At 38.5% G+C, this 19,825-nt stretch overlaps 1 protein-coding gene across 2 annotated transcripts in view; it reads left to right on the forward strand.

The window, feature by feature from the left end:
• Window positions 1-19,825, forward strand: part of GPBP1 (GC-rich promoter binding protein 1) — a 38,624-nt gene that overhangs the window by 16,555 nt on the left and 2,244 nt on the right. The window contains exons 4-11 of one of the 2 annotated variants that reach the window (XM_033085608.2): window positions 2,447-2,565; window positions 7,861-7,984; window positions 8,457-8,680; window positions 9,275-9,341; window positions 11,410-11,594; window positions 12,525-12,665; window positions 13,116-13,280; window positions 16,775-16,959. In XM_033085608.2, coding sequence (XP_032941499.1) covers window positions 2,503-2,565; window positions 7,861-7,984; window positions 8,457-8,680; window positions 9,275-9,341; window positions 11,410-11,594; window positions 12,525-12,665; window positions 13,116-13,280; window positions 16,775-16,959 — 1,154 coding nt within the window. In that variant the 5' untranslated portion in view covers window positions 2,447-2,502. Of the gene's footprint in view, window positions 1-2,446; window positions 2,566-7,835; window positions 7,985-8,456; window positions 8,681-9,274; window positions 9,342-11,409; window positions 11,595-12,524; window positions 12,666-13,115; window positions 13,281-16,774; window positions 16,960-19,825 lie in introns of those variants that run through there. The other variant, XM_033085609.2, reaches the window with a different exon arrangement.

Genomic DNA, 19,825 nt, shown 5'->3' on the forward strand with positions numbered 1-19,825 from the left:
CCTTGACTTTGGTGTAGAGTATCCACGGGAGTTGTTTTTCATGTTAATGCTTAACTGCAAACCTCTGAGTTTGGTCAGGTAGTGTTCTAGAAATACATCTGTGCTTTTTTTCTTGCTGTTTTTAGAATTAAACCTATTTGGAAGAATTAGCCGGAGAAGTTTGTCTTTTATGGGCTTATTGAAACTTACATAAGTATTCTGCTGCTGACTTTGTGCTCTGAGTATTGTGCAGTTTTGGCCCAGGTCTCTGCCTTTACCATTTAAGTTTATTTCTTTCTAAGAAAAGGGCTGACTCATCTGACAGAGCAGTACTATCAAAATTTTTGTAAAACTTTTGTAGCTGAGAGCATGAGGAAGACTTGCATCTGCTTCTAGAAAAAATTTTGCATGAAGAAATAGGCAGCCAGTGTCAGTGAGCTGTGGGAAAAGAACTTTTTACAAAATACTTTTCCAGTTGTCGGGTATTTGGTGATCACACAGTCTTTTGTGCAAAGGATAAAAGGTAAGGATGTTAATGAGTTAATAACAAACTCTTCTCATGGCAGTTGCATAAATAATGTTAGGAAGTTGACTAGTTTTCTAAAAACAGTAAGATAAATCTATTAAGTTACATTGCTATTGGATTTGCTATCCTGTACTTAATAGCTGATGCAACAACTTGGTGGTACTTTTTGGAATCTTTATATTTTTTACACTTATAAACCTAGTCTTACTCACTGTTTTCAGACTGCAAGTCCCTCAGTCTGAAGACTTTGTTGTTGTTGTGTCAGTCTTTCAGTACTGAAAATCTGTCTTGATAATTTCTGAAGATATCATTATTCTTCTGCTTGGAGATGAGAATTGTGTCTAAGTGAAGGGGAAGAAATTTTTTTCTTGGTGGAATCTGCTCTGATTTGTTGTTTCTCAATTTAACATCTCTTACTCCATTTGTAAACATATGCCCTTTTGTATACTGTTGATGAATGGGATATATCAGTAAAAATGAACATGGTTCCTTTTAGAAAGAGATACCATTTCTGTGATGTTTCATTGGCTCCAGAATTTTGTTCATTCATATTTTACTAGTTTGATATAACTGGAAATACGTAGAAAATTTCTCTGGATTTTTTGTTTAGATTAGTTTAGAAGTGAGTTGAATGACTTCAGCAGAGTAATTTATAGTTAAATATTTGGGTGAGACTTAACTTAGTCTGTATTTAACTGTAATAACTGTACGTCCTACTTTACAGTACTACAATACTATGGTACTGGAGGGACCCAAAAACTTAAATATGAGCTCACGAAAAAGAAACAGCAGCTCAACTAAGTACAGTTTTGCACTAAGTTGAATCTAACAAATCTATTAGACTTCCTTTTAGAAGCTAGAACAGTCTTGTCTGTCAGTGAAAATCTGGCAGTAACCTGCAATGTTCTGGTCCAGGCCAGAGAACAACCATAATTATGAGTTGCCAAGTTCAGATTCCACATGTCTTACTGATACATTACAGCAACCATAGATTAAAGTGAACTATATCTGTGCTCAGTAACAGATCTGTACTCTGCTGTGCAGAGATGTGGAATTCATGTTTATTTGGGCCTCCCTGTATAATGAGTGTGGGTGTATATTATGTTTTCACTAGCTGAATTTCTAGTAGCTTGTATATCATACTTAAAATATTTTTGAACTGTTGACCATTTAGTAGTGACAGAGCATGATTCAGTTGCCCTAGTCTAATTCGGGAAGTGTTTCATCTATTTCTTTCCTGTCTGTGCTACAGTTCAGCTTCAATAAGCAAGAACCTTATGTTCGCTTGCTTATGGAGAAATAGTTTCTTACCTGTGGGAAGAGTGTAGGGTAAAAAAGGTATTCTTGCAATTAAAATTGTTTTAATCATAAACCGTTGCATTCTTTGCAATGCCCATTTTCAAACTAGAGAATTTGCCGAGTTTTGAGTTCTGATACTCTGGACATGTAGACTCTGTTTCCAGTGAAGCTAGAGACATTGTGAGGTTTGTGATAAGCCCAAGTATCTAGGTTTTTCATAAGGAACTTTCATATGGCTGCTGAGACTAACTGTTAGGGACTAAAATCAACTTCTAGGAAGCTCTTAAAATAGCTTGTGAAATCCCTTCTAGATAGTACCAGATAATATTTCAGTAAGCTAATTTTGCCATAGTGTTCTGGATCGGACCTAACACAAGGTGCTTTGTCCCATTTATAAGAGGAAATAAAGAAATATTACAGTTATATTTTCGTTATTCCTGTGATATATTTGATATATTACTTTGGTAATAAAAGCACAGATTTGATGCTGTAAATGAGATGAGGATAGTTAGATTCTAAATCAAATCTATGAGGAAAATAATATGGAAAAACAGAAGGGAAATACTGAACAAAAGACAACATGTATAATTCCCTTGTAACATAAGCATCTGAAAGGACTCATTTATTTTCTTTCGATTACAGGGACTTGCCATGAGGTGCTAAGCCTTTTTTCGTTGATTTGGAGAGACTGGACCTAAATGGCTCAGCATGACTTTGCTCCAGCCTGGCTTAATTTTCCTACTCCACCATCATCAACAAAGGTAAATTTTGTATTGTTCTTTTGAAAAGGCACTTTCATTATTAGGGAAGTCTAAATGTCATAACCTCAATCACAGTAAAAATCAAATCTCTTAATGAGCGCTGTGATAACAGGTGACATGGACAGAAGCACATGCCTGGCCTTGACTGTGGTCGCTTTAAGATTGCCTTCATCGGGTGTTTGAAATTAATTATTATATTCCATGCTGGAAGGACCAAGACAGAGCATGTACTTGATGTTCTTCCTTCTGATTTTTAATTGAGTCCTGTAAATTTTAGAGAAGTATTATTCTGTCATCCTAGTGACTAAAATTCTGCTTTTTTAGACTTTCTGAAATGGCTCTGCATTTGATGGTGGAATGCTTGTTGCTACTAGTGGGGTATGGTGCTTTCATACTGTTAGGCATCTTCACTCTGATTGTTTCATTTAGACTACTCTTACTTTTTATGATGAGACAGTTTGAAATGGGAAATAATAATCTCCTAATTTTTAGAATTTGTAAGTATTCATGGAAGTCTTATCTCAGAAATGTTTTTCCCTGGCCTTTCTACTCTTTCTTAATTTGTGCAAATGCAGTATCAGAATCAGCACTGGATATTAAAACTCCTGTCATCTGCTTCCCTATTTGCAGACCTGTCTTTATTATAATAGTTTGAATTCAGTATTTATGCTGCTATCAGAATTGCTTTTCTTTTCTTTAATATGTAAGTTTCGTGCAGTCTTTCATGTCCGTGGAAAATACTTAACCCTGAGAAATTTATGACCATAGGCTTGTGATATTGTTAAATGCACTGATAGATGGTGGTGATAATTGTACTCCTAATGCTTTGATTCTGTATGTTTACACAAACATAAACATATTTTTTTACTCAGGTCATTGGATGTGCTTATTTATAGTACACTGTTTATGTCTTTTCTACCCTGACCTAGCTAGATTTTTTGCTCAGTATAGCCTGTTTCAGGGAACATAAAGCCTGTCTGTTCTGGGATACATAGTGTCTGAAAATCCAAGTTTAGAAGCAGTCTCTTTGTTTTCATTCTCTATGATTTCTGATGCGTTCAGTTATATTGATCTGATTTTTGGATAAGTATTTGGAGCTTAATTTGAGATAGTGTCACAATTGCAAAACAATCTTCACTACGTATTTAGAGTTTGCTGCAAGAACTTTACCTGCGTGCTTTATGTGCCAATATAGCAGGATAAAACTAAGTTCCAGAAGTACTCTAGTAACACTAAAATATATCTGAGGTATGGGTTGTATTTGTCACCTCATTTCTGAATTGTGTGAAATTTTGTTGCAAGTGTATTTTTTGGCTCCTATTCTGTTCCATGATTCTTTGCCTCATGGAGTTTAGTTAGGTTTTCTTCTCTTTCAAAAACTCCATGTTGTATGCTTACTCTGTTGTACTATTTGTGTGTCATTGTCAGAATGCACCTTACTTCCCTGTATTACATGCTCCCTCAGTGATGAGCATTCTGTGATATACAGCACATTTGGATATTAAGTGCTTGAAAAGTCTGTTTGTAGTTCTTAGTTTACAGAATAAGACTTGTCAGAATAAGACTCCAGAAGACAGGTCGCAAATGTTGTGACCCCCTCTATTTCCTAAAATAGACTTACTTTCTGCTGTATATCAAAAAAGCAGAGGAGAACAGCAGATAATAGGGATGGAGAGGAAGAGGAAGGGATGAGGAAGGCAAGGCATCTCATGTTTCCTGCGGAATGGAGCTGGGATGAGGCTATGGTATGAACAACATTTAGACTTGAGAAGTAGAAACTGACCTCTGCTTGGTCAATTTTTATATTCCTGAAATGTAATCACTTTCAGGGATTACACCTACAGGACCTTGGTTTTCCCTGTCAGCCCTTGGTAGCTGAGATATTTTTCTTACATAGCTCAAGGCTAGCATTACAGAAACCTGCTACCAGGAAGCTGTGATTGTGAATGAGCTTTTTTAATGTGACATACAGATTGCCACTTGATTGAAATCCATCTCATTTGTTGCTGCTGATTTCCTTTTAACAACAAACTTTTCTCCTCCTTCTGTCAATTACACAGCAAAATCTACCTAAATGGGCGTGTATCTGTCACTCAGTGGATTTTGTTCAGGTCTAGAAGTAAGGTGTTTGTGTCAGTGCAGTACTACAAATGGGCAGGTGGAATGGGAAGGTGAAGTGAGTAGTGAAACCATCTTGGGGTATGGACAAAACTTTTAAGAAAGTATTGCTCTAAAAAGGGGACATTGGAGGTGGATAAAGTCAGTTTTACAAGTTCACTTTTACTTCTTTTTAAGCAGTTAGGCTTCCTGTATTTCTTAAAATCTGTGTTGTTTCTATCCCTTTTTCTTGATTGGCTGAACAGAGTCAGATAATTTCTCAATTTAGAGAAGTTGCCAATAATTTTCCTTTTGATTGCAAAGTTACTGTCATCTCTGCCTCGAGAGACTTCATAGACTGGTACCTCCATCATGTGGGGAAAATGCAAACTGCATGATCTTTTCACACTGTTTAGAAGAAACAGATTCATTATAGTACGCACAAGTCAAATGCAATATAGAAAATACTGTCAGTCATATTTTGTGAAAATGTTGATTGTTTTGAAGTTAATACAAAGAAGTGAAAGTTAAATTCCAAAAGCAACATTAAGAGATTATTGTATGTAAATGAACACATGAAGCATCTTCTAAAATTTCACTTAAGGTTGGCAAACCTAACGCTTTCTGAAATTTTTGGCAGCTTAGTCAAAATCTGTTTAAGGATTTTCTTTCACTTAAATATTTAGATTAATTTGGTAATTTTTGAAATATTTCTATTATAATAGTTTTTTGCAGTTTTCTGGTTTTGCTCTCTCCCAAGGAGAGTTTGTCAAGTAAGTAATATACCAGGTCTCAGATAGAGAGGATTGTCCCTGTACATTTGACTTCTGTACTATTTAAAAATGCATACTTTAATTTTTAAATATATACTTATTTGAATTTTAAGCAGTGAATATTGAACAGCACATTGAGCTCTACAGGGCATTTTCCATAGAGCTTGGGTATCTTTTTTGTGTGTATGTTTTCCTCTGTGGGATAGGTAGGAAGAGGGAAGTACAGTAATTTCAGGAATACAAACCGCACTGTTTTGACCAAAATTTTGCTCCCACACCAGAAATGCGGCTAATACTCAGGAGCGGCCAATATGTGGATAATTTTCTGACATTTTCAACCTCAGGAGTGCAAACCGAGTCAGTGCAAACTGCAAAGTCGAGCTCCTGCCAGTAAAACCCTGCATTTACACAGTTGTTACAAATTGGTTACTCTGTTGCGCGGCAGGTGGAGCTGCTCTGTGCAGGCAGCACAGGGGGTGGGGAAGGCGGGGCAGCTCCCTCCTGCTGGCCCTGCGGCTTGGGGGAAGGCAGGCAGCTCTCTCCTGTTTGTCCCCGCGGCTTGGGGGAAGGCAGGCAGCTCTCTCCTGCTGGCCCCGCGGCCTGGGGGGAGGCAGAGGGCTCCGTGCTGCTGGCCCCGCGGCTCGAGGGACTCCCGTCCCCGCGTGCCGCCACCGCAGGAGCAGGGTGGCTCCATCCCCACCTCCCACCGCTGCCACGGGTGCCGGCGGGCTCTGTGCCCCCGCTGCCACCGCGGGGCAGCGCTGGGCCAGGGCAAGCGAGCCCAGCGGCAGCGGCGGCCGGCCCCAAGCGGCCCCACCAAGCGGCAGCACCAATCTGGGCCACCCAGCCCTGTTGGCAGCCCCGAGCCCGCATGGCCCAAGCTGAGTCAGTAAACCCCACCCTGCCATGATTCTGTTACTATTTGGCAACTTTGTTGCACGCGGGTCCTCCCTGCGAACGACAGAGCGGCTTATACTCAGGTGCGGCTTATTTATGGACAAAGAACGAAATGTTTGCCAACACCTGGCGATGCAGCTTATACTCAGTGCGGCTTGTATTTGTGAATTTACTGTAATTTTAAAGGTAGACCCAGAAAGAAGTTGTAAGGAAGATATGGGTTGTGTAAGACAAAATGTTTTTTGGATTAATCCATTTAAGTGTGAATTGTAGTCAGGATGTGGTTTGATTTCTTGGTGTTATTCTCAAGATAAGGTTTTAGCTTACTACTTCCTACTGATATATTAAATATTTATTTATTTAAGATTTCTCTAATGTGTGCTTGTAAGATGAATATTTGCAGTATCTTTGTGAATCTGGATTTTTCTGATCCTAGATTGACTTTATTACTATTTCACAACTACTTGTATTTGCCTTTTTAAGTTAAAATGACAAGATTAATGAATTAGATTTTATTTGGGTATAACTGCCTTGGGTGGAAGTGATTCCTTGCTTTCTATGCAATGTAAAGTAATTTCACGACTATAAGGCACACCCTTTTGACTAAAAATTTGGTCCGAACCCAGAAGTGCGCCTTATAGTCCAGAGCGCCTTATATATGGACAATGTTCGGAAATTTGCCAACCCAGAAGTGCGAGCCACGGCTGCCCCAAACCGTGGCTGTGCCGTGGCACCCCCGCGCTGCAAGAGCCTCGTGCTGCAGGAGCCGCAGCAACCCTGAGCCAACCTGGAAGTGCGAACCGTAGCTGCCCTGAGCCGCGCCTGCACCACGGCAGCCTGGCGCCGCAACACCCCCGCGCCGTGGGAGCCCTGCACCTCAGGAGCTGCGGCCACACTGAGCCAATCCGGAAGTGTGAACCACGAGCAGGGGAGGACACCTGGGGCTGCGTTTAAAGGCTACACCAATCTGTGAAAAATGTTTGTAAATTGAGCATCTGCATTACTAATTCATTACTTTGTTGTGCGCAGATCCTCACTGCAAAAAAAATGTGTGCCTTATAGTCTGGTGCGCCTTGTATATGGACAAAGTTTGGGAATTTGCCAACACCCGGAAGTGCGCCTTATAGTCATGAAATTATTGTACATATGTGGTCTCTGAAAATCCAGATTAAGATCCTAGATTTCTTTTCTGCCTTCCCAATTGTGACCTTCTGTCCTTTCTTACCATTTTAAAAAAGTTTTTCTTCTGTGCTCTGTTTTGCTGCCAAAGCAAAGTAGACACTTTCTACCTTGTGTCATAGACATGTGATTTAAGGGCAGTTTCAGTGTCCTGGGGCAGAAGATACAACTTCCACTTTCCCTGAGAGATGGTGACACAGCTCTGAATGTGAGGACTGCTACATTGTCTGTCACTCTAACTTCTTTTAAGAAGGAATTGTATCGTGTGAATATTGCGCATGTTACAGTTCTGATGATTAAGCTTTGTTATTGATCAGATCTCAGGTCTACCACTTATACTCCTTTACAGTCATCGCTGAATTTTGAGAAACATTCTGAAAATTTTTCATGGACAGAGAATCGTTACGAAGCAAATCGTAGAAGACACAATTCTCCAGAGGGGTTTGATTCTAACACTGGAAGGCCAAATGGAGGTATAATTTGTAGAACACTGAATATGTTTGCATCATTTCTTTGTAGCACTAGCTGGAAAGGAAGTCTGATGATAGCTCATCTATGCTAAATTCTTTTTCTGCAGTAAAAGCATGATAATGGAAGGACACTTCTGGGAGAGGATGTGATCGTTAAGGGTTGGTTAAAGTAATGTGATTCCAGGTATATTTCTTGCTTGAGTAGAATAAGAGTGTTGAGTTAATACTCTGGCCAACAGCATATAAATGAGGAGCCAGAAGAAGAGGTTAACTTGTAGCATTGACTGGCTATCTTCTCTCTCTGAAGCTGTTTTGTAAGATCCTTCCCTGCTGCTTATGTGAGTGAAACTTGTTTCCTATGCTAGTGTATCCCAGTGCATAGAGCTTGTGATTAAACTTTTAAAAAAATTCTGCGGAGTAAAATACTCTTTTAAAATTGTTTGTAATTAATTTCTTTAAAATTTAAAAATCCAAGGGCATTTTGGGCGAAAAGAGAGGAATGGCTGGCATTCACAAGGAAGAAATGGTCCAGAAAATGTAAACCATCGTGGAGGGTACCATGGTGGAGGTTCCCGTACTCGCAGCAGCACCTTCCATTGTGGAAAAGGCCAGGGACTGCATGAAAACAGTGTACCTGATAATGAAACCCGCAAAAAGGAAAAGAAAGAAATACCCAACCAGTTTGAGGCTGAGGATTTTGTAAGTAAATTTTAGTTACAGTTAAAAAGGTTTCATTTTGTCTGCAAGTATCACTTAATGAGATTTCACCAGTTTCAGATATAAGGAATTTTCCATAGGTAAGGGAGTGTTAGTAGTTTGTCCATTAACTTGTTTCTCATTTTATAATCAGATTATGCCACTATACATTTATTATTGTTACTGGTGTATTTAAGTGAAACTACAGTTGGGTTCTTGTCTGCTGTGGTATGTGTATGTATTACATTTTACGCAGTTACCTTGTTGGAATCTGAAATAGTAACAAAGTAATCTTTGTGCCTGTGGCCTTCTGTAATCCTGTGCTTCAACCTACCATTAGGATGTGAGGGGAAGGGTGATCTGACTCTTTGAAGAAACATACATTGCTGTTTTTGCTTTCTCTGGGCAGTTCATGTAATGACCTTGGCTGCTACCTGAGGTGTTTTGTTGGAGAAGAGAAAAAAGTGAGCATTGACCTTTTTGGTTCTTGGGGGAAGTGTTTAGGTCATGCTGCTGGTGTTATTGTGAGTCTTTATTTCATTCATCCCACAATTATTCAAGAGTTACCTTTTTAATAATGACAAAACTTACTTTCAGCCATCTTTAAACCCTGAATATGAGAGGGAACCAAGCCAGAATAAATCTCTAGCTGCAGGTGTGTGGGGTGAGTATTTTTGATGTTTTTAAATACAAAATTGTAGCAGAGATCTGAAGCTGTTTTATTTGAAACATAAGCCTCCTTTTGGAATTATAAAGGTATAGATTGAGAAGACTTCAGTATTATTACAATAGATATCTTTTTATTATAGGACAACAGCTTCTGTTTGGGTATCACTCAGCTTGTCTGTAGGTGCAGCCACAAGCAGTATTCTTTCACAGTACAAGTATACATCTTTTTTTGTAAAGATGTCAAGAAATCTTCACCTTTATTTTCAAGAGGAAGTGAAATAAAAGTTGGTCACTTAAATTAATGTGTTGATTGCTAGCTGAAAGCTTTGTAAAATAATGCTTCTGACTGATTAGATGTGTTGGAAAAATTTGGTAAGAAACCTGAGAAGCTGGAAGAGTAGGTTAGCTTGCAGAGATTTAAGGTGTGTTTCTGGAAGCAAATGTCTTATGCTGTTGATTGTGCTTGTGTATTATTTGTATGACAAATACTATCCTGAGCATGGGCACTGAGCAGACCTGTAGTTGGGATTGTTTTCTCATCCTCATCTGATTATGTTTGGCTACCACTTTACAATCCTAATGGGCTTTATGTAGTCAATTGTTTACCCCTAAGAAGATGGTAGCTTTTGATGGCAGGGCTTTTAAAGTAATAAATGTACTCAAAATAAGAACATTTCATTTTATTAAAAAAAAAGTTAAACATGAAAACTTTTACTTGTCTACTTTAACTACTACTAATGCTGAGATTTTAAAAGTATTTTGATTTGCTCATTCTTTTTCTCATACTTAACCAGTATTTTTTGCACTCTAATGTTTTTACAAAGTAACGTTACATAACCCCTCAATATAAATATCTAATTCCTCTTCGCAGCATCATAAATAATTGGACTGCTTTCTGGTTTTGTGTTGTTAGCAGCTTTCACATGATAATCTATCTTTCAATAAAAGAATCTTGTTTTGGAATTGAAAAACTGAAATTAAGGCTCTCATTATTCTCTTTAGAAGAACACAATATTCAGGACAGAGGAGTTGTTACAATCCATTCTAACATCTGTTAAAAATGTAGGCTTCTCTTAGATTCCATTTTACTTGGTGTATATGTGATGGGAGCCTGTGGGTATTATGAGAAATCTTGTAATGAGGTTTAATAAGAATGAAGCTTACAATATGATAACTGTTTTGTAGCATCTACCTGCTAAACAAAGCTAAAGTAATGTTTACTTTTAAGATAGGGTTTGTTGTTGGTTTTTTTTTTTTAAACAGAGGATATAGTGACTATGTAAAGTAACATTGCTTGCAGGGAGAGGAGATAATACTTGAAAAGGCTCTTAAGTCAATGCTGGAATGCATGTACAAAAAATAGACTTTTTCCCACTTTTTGGCAATTTAAAAACTTTTTAATAGCTGTTCATTAACACTGCTAAATGGCAGTTTCTCTGGTTTGACAGCTGACTATATGTCTTCTAGTTTGGGCTTCAATGAGCATGGAAATTTTGTCCTGTTGTATCCATCTGAAGCATGGAGCTACAGAAATTGATCATTGCCATGGTCTAACATGTAGTGTACATCTTGTCTCATGTTTATAGAACCTCAGTGCAGAGCTCTAAACTGAACTGTTAATAAATACACAATTATTCTAATTATATACTAATTATTCTTTAGGAAACCTTAAGGGAATATGAAATCTCTTTTGAAGTTTGGGTAACTATCAACACCTAACAATATTTTGATTTTGAAATTGTTATGCAACAGTCTCTAGAACTGTGTAGCAGGGTTCTTTGAAGAATATATTTTCTTATAAAAATTGTAATTCCTGCATCTCCAATTGAAATATTTCTGAAATTATGATTGTAGAAAATGGAACAGAACCTGTGTTTTTTCAGGTTTGCACATAGTTATTTGTGTAACTCATACTGATTTAAGTTCCTGATTTATGCCTGTTTGCTCTGGATCATATGGCTATCCAATACCTTATGAACTAAAAACTAGTGAGATTGTGTACACAGGCATGTACACACACACACATATCTATATACATATACACTTCTTTTTTTTTTTTCCAGAGTACCCTTTAAATCCTAAATCTAGATCTCAGAGAATGCTGGTCATTAAAAAGGGCAGTACAAAAGAACTGCGAATATCTGAATTCCCAGTAGTGGGAAGTCTTCACTCACAACCAATAAGGAATGGAACTGGCTCAAGTATTTATAAAGGATTAGTCCCCAAACCTGTCACTCCACCTGCAAAGGTGAGTATTGGATACCAGCATTATGAAAAACATGTCTAGAAAAATAATGCATTTCATCCCTGAGAACACTGTTCCTAGATTCATGTATTCAACACTTGCAAAATGCAACACACCTCAAAAATTAATAGAAACAACTTTTTTTCATTTTTCTTGTTAAATTATAATTTAGTCTCTCTTTGCTTCTCGTCTACCACTTTTGAGAAGTGCTGCAGCTGTACAAGTGAGAGTAAAAGTGGTGTTTTTAACTTAAGGAATAGTAGTCGCTTTTATATGATTTTAACAAAACAAAATTAGGTATGTAGTGGAGAGGTATAGTCAGCATAATACCTTCAGAATTTATTCCAGAAAGAGATGATGTTATAACCTATTAGTAATTATCGTCTCTTTCCAAATGCAACTTTCCATGTGCATAGTCACAGAATATTCTGGGTTGGAAGGGACCTACAAGAATCATCAAGTCCAGCTCTTAAATGAGTAGTCCATATGGACTTCAAACCCACGACCCTGGCATTATTAGTACCAGGTTCTAACCAGTTGAACTATTCTCACTGGCTTAATCTTTATTTTTTTGTTTCTGGAATTTTTCCATGCTCTTGAGAGCATATGATAGATTAGTTCTTAACACTGTAACATTTTGAATCCAAAAATAATACTTTCAGCTGTTGAAGTCCCGTGTTTTATTTTCAATACCTTGAATATGAGGATCTTAATTGTTCTGAAATTTTAGTCTTTATATAAACAGTGTAAACAGTATTTATGAGCAGATGAATTGCTCATAAACAACCTCTTTTCCACAAGAAAACAGATGTTTGCACTACATTAAGATTGCAGTTAGGATTTGCTTTTGCTTAATCATTTTTCTGAAGATCCTTGAAGAGAATCCTTTTGTAGTTAAGGACTCTTTACGTCTCTGTTTATATTTCTGTCTAGCCCACACAGTGGAAAAGCCAAGCAAAAGAAAATAAACTTGGGAATGCGTTTCCTCATGAGTCTGCACAAGGTGTTGGCACTTTCAGTCCTTTCAAATCAACTGTCAAGGCATTTGCTGTAACACAAAATTCAGTGAAAGAGGTAAAGCAGTGGCTGTAGTTACATTTATAAAATGTTTAATTTATTTAAGTGAGGATAATCAGTAAATTTTATGCAGAATTGTATTAAATATGTTTTTTAGGACTTAATGTGCAGGAAAGATGGGAGGCATATCAGTGGCCTTAAAGTACTGTGCAGTTTCCTTTGTAGGTTTGGTTTGGAATAAAAACCCACATTTGGAAATAGAACCTGATACATTTAGACTTCAAAACTGCTAAAGGTATTACATGTTTCAGAAGACCCACTGTTCATTAGCAGTGCTCCATAAACCTGCGTCTCTGGGTTTATGTCTACAAACCATATATACCAAAATACAGATCTTCCCTCTGCTTTTGACTGTGCAACCTAAAACAATAAATACATATGTCTTTAATTGAAAAATTTCTAAATGAAAACACTTCTAACATTTTATTTTTCTGACTTCCTAACTAGTGTAATCGGTCAAATTCTTCATCCCCTATTGACAAAAATGGTCAGCCTCGTTTAACAAAATTGACAAGAATGCGGACTGATAAGAAGAGTGAGTTTTTGAAAACATTGAAAAGAGATAGAGTGAAAGAGGAACATGAAGATGAGGATCATGATGAGCAAGAGAAGGTAATTTTGTTTGTACTTAGTATAGGTCCTGTAGATTTCAGACAAATGATAATTTACATTTATTTTGCTGTAAACAGCTGTTAAATAATGATTTTGGATTTCTAAATGAAGAAAAGGAATATCTTTTGATGAATTTAAAAGTATTGCTCCAAGTACTACTCCTCCTCCAGTACTGCTTCGTAGTTTGTTTTTGTCTCTTTCTGCAGTATCTGTTAGTATATGTTAATAACTTAGGTACTTGTGTGTCTTTAGCAACAATAAAAAGGATAAATTTGGCTTAGTAAACTAACCTAATCATGGGTGAATTTATGTTGGAAAAGACCTTTATGATTATCGAGTTCAGCCATTGACTCAGTACTGTCAAGTCTGCAAGTAAACCATGTATTCAAGTGTGACATGTACATGTCTTTTAAATTGTCTCCAGGATTGGTGACTTAGCCACTTCCCTAGGCAGCCCATTCCAGTGCTTGACTGCTCTTCCTGTGAAGAGAGCCTTCCTGGTCTCTAACCTGAATCTCCCCTGACACAACTTGAGACCATTTCTTGTGTCATTTGTCAGTGTTGGCCAACCCCTACCTGGGCACAGCCTCCTTCCAGGCAGCTCTAGAGAGTGATGAGGTCATCCCTGAGCCTCCTTTTCTCCAGGATAAACACCCCCAGCTCCCTCAGCTGCTCCTCTCAGGACTGGTGCTCCAGACCCTGCCCCAGCTCCGTTGCCCTTCTCTGGACTCACTCCAGCCCCTCAGCGTCTTTCTTGCACTGAGGGCCCAGAACTGGACACAGCACTCGAGGTGTGGCCTCAGCAGTGCCCAGGACAGGGGGACAATCCCTGCCCTGCTCCTGCTGGCCACACTATTGTGATGCAGGCCAGGATGCCATTGGCCTTCTTGGCCACCTGGGCACACCCTGGCTCATGTTCAGCTGCTGGCACCAGCACCCCCAGGTCCTTCCCAGCCACTCTGCCCCAGCCTGTGGCACTGCCTGGGGTTGTTGTGACCCAAGGGCAGGACCCAGCACTGGGCCTTGTTGAACCTCACACTTCTGGTCTCAGCCCATAATCCAGCTTTGTCCAGATCGCTCTGCAGAGCCTTCCTGCCCTCCAGCAGATCAAAGTTTCTACCCATTTTGGTGTCACCTGTAAACAGACTGAGGTACACTTGTCAAATAATTGATTAAGATATTAAACAGAAATTCTCTCAGTACTGAGCCTGTGGGAACTCTACCCATAATCAACCACCAGCTGAATATAACTCCACTCATCACCACCTTCTAGGTTCAGCCATCCAGGCAGTTTTTACCCAGTGAAGAGTCCAAGCCATGGGCTGCCCGCTTCTGCAGGGAATTCTCTGGGAAACGGTGTGAAAGAAAGGCTTTATTGAAGTTCAGGCAGAAAACATCCACAACCTTTTCCACATCCACTAAGCAGGTTGCCTGATCATAGGAGATTAGGTTGGGCAAGCAGGACATGTCTTTCCCAAAGCTATCCTGGCTGGTCCTGATCCTCTGGTTGTCCTTCATGTGCTGTGTGATGGCATTCACAGTGATCTGCCGCATGACCTTCCTTGGTACCACGGCCGGTCTGACAGGCCTGTAGTTCACTGGAATCTCCTTTCAACCCTTTTTGCAAATGGGTATCACATTTGCCAACCTCCAGTTGCCTGGGACCTGTCTGGTAATTGAGGACCGCTGGCAAATAATGGAAAGTGGCTCAGTGAAGTTCTAGCTTCCTCTGTAGTCTTGTGTGAGTCCCACCTGGCCCTAACAGACCTGAGGAAGGCAGTGCTTTGTACCTTGTCTGCTAGTTATCCTACAAAACAAAAAAGTTCGTTCTGCTTCTCAAACCATTTCCTTTCTAATTAGTGTTTAGGTAGCCAGAAGTTCTCTATTCTTCTAATCATGGGAGCAATAGCTCAATATATGCATAAACCACCGATTTTTACTAATTGAGAACTGGAAGGCCTGTAATGGCTGTGTATATAATATTCATCAGGTTTCTTTCAGTCTGAATTGATTTATGCCATACTTGATTGATACTAGAGAATGTGTCAAATGCTACCAGCTACCACCAAGTTATCATACGTAGATCAAGTGAAGATAAGTATCTTATTATTGAGAGTGAGAGGATTACAAATTTGTTTGCTGTAAATGAGTGGTTTAAAATGTCTCACTGAAACAAAAAATCCCATATGTAAATTACATATGTGTGAGCTAAAAAAGGCCTATGTCTTTTCATCAGGTATTCTGTGACTGAGTACTCTGAGATGGATATTGGGGGTAGTAGCTGTGTTCATGTATTCAGGAAATACCCCAAGATTTTGATTTAAGATTAGAACGATCTTAGGAACCATCTAGAGATTCAGAATTATGAAATAATGAGGCAAAATGTACTCAGCAGCTAGATCACACTCAGAAGAAGCTGTTTTCCCCTATATATTAGAATTGCGTAATAAATTTGTAATTTTTTCTTGATATTATATGACATATTCTTCAGGCATGTAACAGCTGACTGTATGTTTACTGGGATATGTGTTCTTAATATCTTGCTGACTATTCTAAAATTTCTGAAAGCAGACAACATGTGAATGGAGGGAAGTCATTATGGTCTTGATTCTGTGCTCTGAAATACAATTTCTTACAGTTGCAGAAGACTGCGTGATTTCTTCCTGCTATGGGTAACGCTTTTACATGCCCAGTTTAGGGGTTCTACTCATGGAAAGGTGTTAACTAGATAGTGATTGTACACTTCATTGTTTTTACAGTTTGTAAGACTTCTGAGGCTTTCTCATTCATAGATAAGAATTACCAGTTGCTGAATGAGTAGAGTAGAAAGAAATAACTTATGTTCATAGTCTAAAGATCTTTTAATCTTCGAGTGAACCTGAACAGTCAGCTTTCTACATACATTTTTTTCTTGATTTGTATTTCATGGCTAGTAATTTGCAGTTACTGTTTGCAACAGCCTGAGAAACTGGAGTTGAGTGCATATGTGTAAGTGAACTTGTCTGAATTTAAAAAGCAGTATGCAGTCTTTCTGGATTCATGCCAGAGAATTTGCTATTTGAGATATTGGTGTTGTGACCTGTCACTTAGACTAAGTAATCTTGAGAACTCATATACTTTCAGACTTCTGCCACATACAGCTCTGATATTTAATTAGGAGCATTAAAAATTCAACAACCTGTTATTTCTGTAAATATGAAGGATAGCTAAAGTACGTTTTAATTTTAAGATATGTTTGAAACTTTGTGGGAAAAAAATGGGGAAAAGCATGTGAGTTGCTTTCTGCATTACTTAATCAGTAGTGTATCTCAGGAGTTCTGCAGTATGCAAATATTGCAAATGCCAGAGTGGTGAACAGAATTACCCATGAAGTACAGAGCCTCTCCATTTAAACTTAAACTAAACAGATCTATTGAATTGCAGCACTTCTGGACATTTACTTATGGAAGGAATTCACTTCTACTTTTTTGATGTAAAATTATTTTTGTATTTAGGATGATGAGTCCTTCAGCTTGCATAACAGCAACAGTCCTCATCGTGAGAGAGATATAAACTTAAACTTTGAAAATGTGATTCCACAGGAGAATGGCAATGCTTCAATCACACCTCAGCAGATCATTCAGTCTTCAGCTTTCCCTCAGGCAAAGGTTCTTTCAAGCTCGCTTGAGGCAGAGCATAGGTATGTACTTTATATAACATGAAGTGTTCCTTCATGGTAACTGAGCATGTGCATAAATTCTTACTACTTCAGATATCAGAATCTGAAAAGTGAGAACAATGTTTCTTGAGTAATGTCAAATTTATCTGTTAGACACATACTAATGTAACATGAGATACACTTGGTTTCTTAGACCTGTGTACTGACTTACATCCAATTTTCAGTAAAGAAAGTTTATTTCTTAATAAAGAATATAGCAAACTGCATAGTGACTTCATCCCTCTGATTTTGGTCTAGGTGTCTGGGAGAAACAATGCATGTAATTGCTGTTTGTATTAATAATATTTTAAATGCTGCATCTCACATAAAACTCCAGTGAACTTTTCATCATTGTTAAAGTAGTTAATTATTTTAGCTGACTTCTTGACGCCGTTAGTAATATCACAAGGCAGTCCACTGGAAGGTGAAGAAGTAATTTCATGAAAAGGATTGTAACAGCTTCTAGTGTCCTAGTAAAGCAAGTGCAGTAGCAGTTAGTAGATAGGAGAATGATGCTGCTGGAAAATCACAACCCAGACTGGAAATGAGCTGTCAGATTCTTATGGTTTCTGATAACTACAGAATTGCAGTGATAGATTAGACAGATTTTTTTGTTTTGGTTTGTTTTGGTTTTTGGTTTTTTTTGCTTTGTTATAGAGTCCATGCATTGGATTAGACAGCTCTTCATTTTGTAGTGCCTGTAGAAGAAACTTTCATTTCCTCTTACTCCTCATGAGTATCAAGAGTACAAAGAACCCTGCTGTGTTCCTTTTTCCCCCACCATTGGCTTTGGAAACAGAAAACATTGGCTTAGTCTTGGAGTAGCAACATCACTGACATAAGTGACACCAGGTGGGATGAGTTCTGTCGCTGGAGTGTTGTGGATGATGGCAGATTCCTCAGGAGGCATGGACAGCAGCAGAGGGGGAAGAGTGGTGGTGTATCTGACAGATGGGGTAGAATATATGGAGCTTGCAGCTGATCATGAAATGGTTAAGGTCTTCTGGATAAGGATTAAGGAGCGCACGAAAAAAGAGATACCATTGTTGGAGTCCAGTGTAGGTTGGCCACCCAGGATGATGACACTGACTGTCCTTTAAGGAACACCTCAAAATGAACTGCTCTCCTAATGGGGGATTTCAACTTGCCAGTTATTTGCTTGGAATACCATGGGCATGTGAAGACTGCAGAAATGCTGCTTGCCATTGTAAGGAGAAAATCTGTGGCTTTCAGAAAGAATATTGTTCATCCACAGGATAGTTGGGCACTGGAACCGGATTCCCAGGGAAGTGATCACAACAAATCTGAGAGTTCAAGAAATCTTTGGGCAGCATTCTCCACCACAGGGTGTGATTCATGGGGTTCTGTGCAGGGCCAGGAGCTGGATGCTGCGTTCTTTGTGGGTCCCTTCTAACTCAAGATGCTCTGGGAGTCTGTGGAATCTTTGGCCACTAGAGGCTCATGATTTTTTGACTGGAATATGGGAGTCAAACCTAACTCTTGGTTTTTCAATTCAAATTACTTTAAATAGCCTTGTTAGGGTTTCTGGGCAAATGTCTTTCTTTTGTGGTATCCCAGAGAGGCTGTGTGTGCATACTGCCCCCAGCCCTTTGACTGTGAGCTCAGCATGCATGTGGACAGATGTTATCACTAGCTTTTTTGTAGTAAATTGTACTTTGGGTCACCAGCTTAGCTCCCAGGTTACTTTTGCATACCTAGTAACAGTATTGGCACATTTAGTACAAAAGAGCTTCCTTTCTCCTGGGGAAGTTTCCAACATGTGGCAATCCTGTTGCTATCAAATTTGCTAATCCAAAGGAAATTTTTAAAGTAGTTCACACTTCTAGCCATTCTAGAACAGTATCAATTTAAAGGGACAGTGATGCTGCTAACATTTAAAAATGCAGCTTTAGAGTTAGTTAGCCATTACCCTAAATTTTACTTGCATTAACAGGGGCTTTGTAACTGTTTACTTCCCTGAATGCAGTGTTAATGTATGAGCTTGCTTGCAGTAAAACTTCTAAACTCAACTATCACTGAACTGTGTTTGGCATTGTACTTTTCTGTACAATGTATTCTCTTAGAGTTTTGTATGACTTGCATATGTTTTTACCATATCCTAATGATTTGATTGTTCCTGCCTGTTATGCTTTTGAATTTGGTCCAAATGCAAGAGGGGATACAATTTTCATTTCTGTTACTGTCCTACTGACTTTTTTTTTTTTTTTAAGTGGAGTGGTACTTTTCTCCTTCTACAGTTCCAGGTTTTTGTTACAGTTTTAAAAACAGACATTGGTGGCTTTGGTTACCTGCAAATTTGTCCAGTGCACATCTACTGCATATAGAGATATACTTGAGATAAAGAGTTCTTTCTGGGGAGGGTTGTGTTGAAGGGCATTTTTTGCTGGTGTCTGCCTAAATGAAGTCCCTGTGGTATCAGCTGTGAGTTTGTCTTACTTCCCTATTTTAATATATTCACTGTTTTTTTACTCTTATGTGTCAGCTGTGGCATACATTTTAGGTACCTCTTAATTTTTTGTGAAATAGCTTTAGTCTGCTTTAATGTTTAAGGTCAAAAGATACCTGGTTTGCCTGAAGAAGGTGCTAATCCTTTTGCAAAAACTTTGCAGCAAGCAAACTTAGTAACTTCACTGTTAAATGTCACGGTGTCTTCATCCTCAGATAACCTGTGTTTTCACAGGATCTTCAAATGTAAAACCACTTTCTTCCTGTTCAGATACTGCCATCCTTCTTTTGGAACTAGCCAAAACTGATTATTGCTGATTATTGCATCTTTGTATACCTCAAGTTTAGTTATGAGGGAAGTCTTTCTTCTCCTCATTTCTTA

The sequence above is a fragment of the Catharus ustulatus genome, chromosome Z, assembly GCF_009819885.2.
Source record: "Catharus ustulatus isolate bCatUst1 chromosome Z, bCatUst1.pri.v2, whole genome shotgun sequence".
Taxonomy (NCBI): domain Eukaryota; kingdom Metazoa; phylum Chordata; class Aves; order Passeriformes; family Turdidae; genus Catharus; species Catharus ustulatus.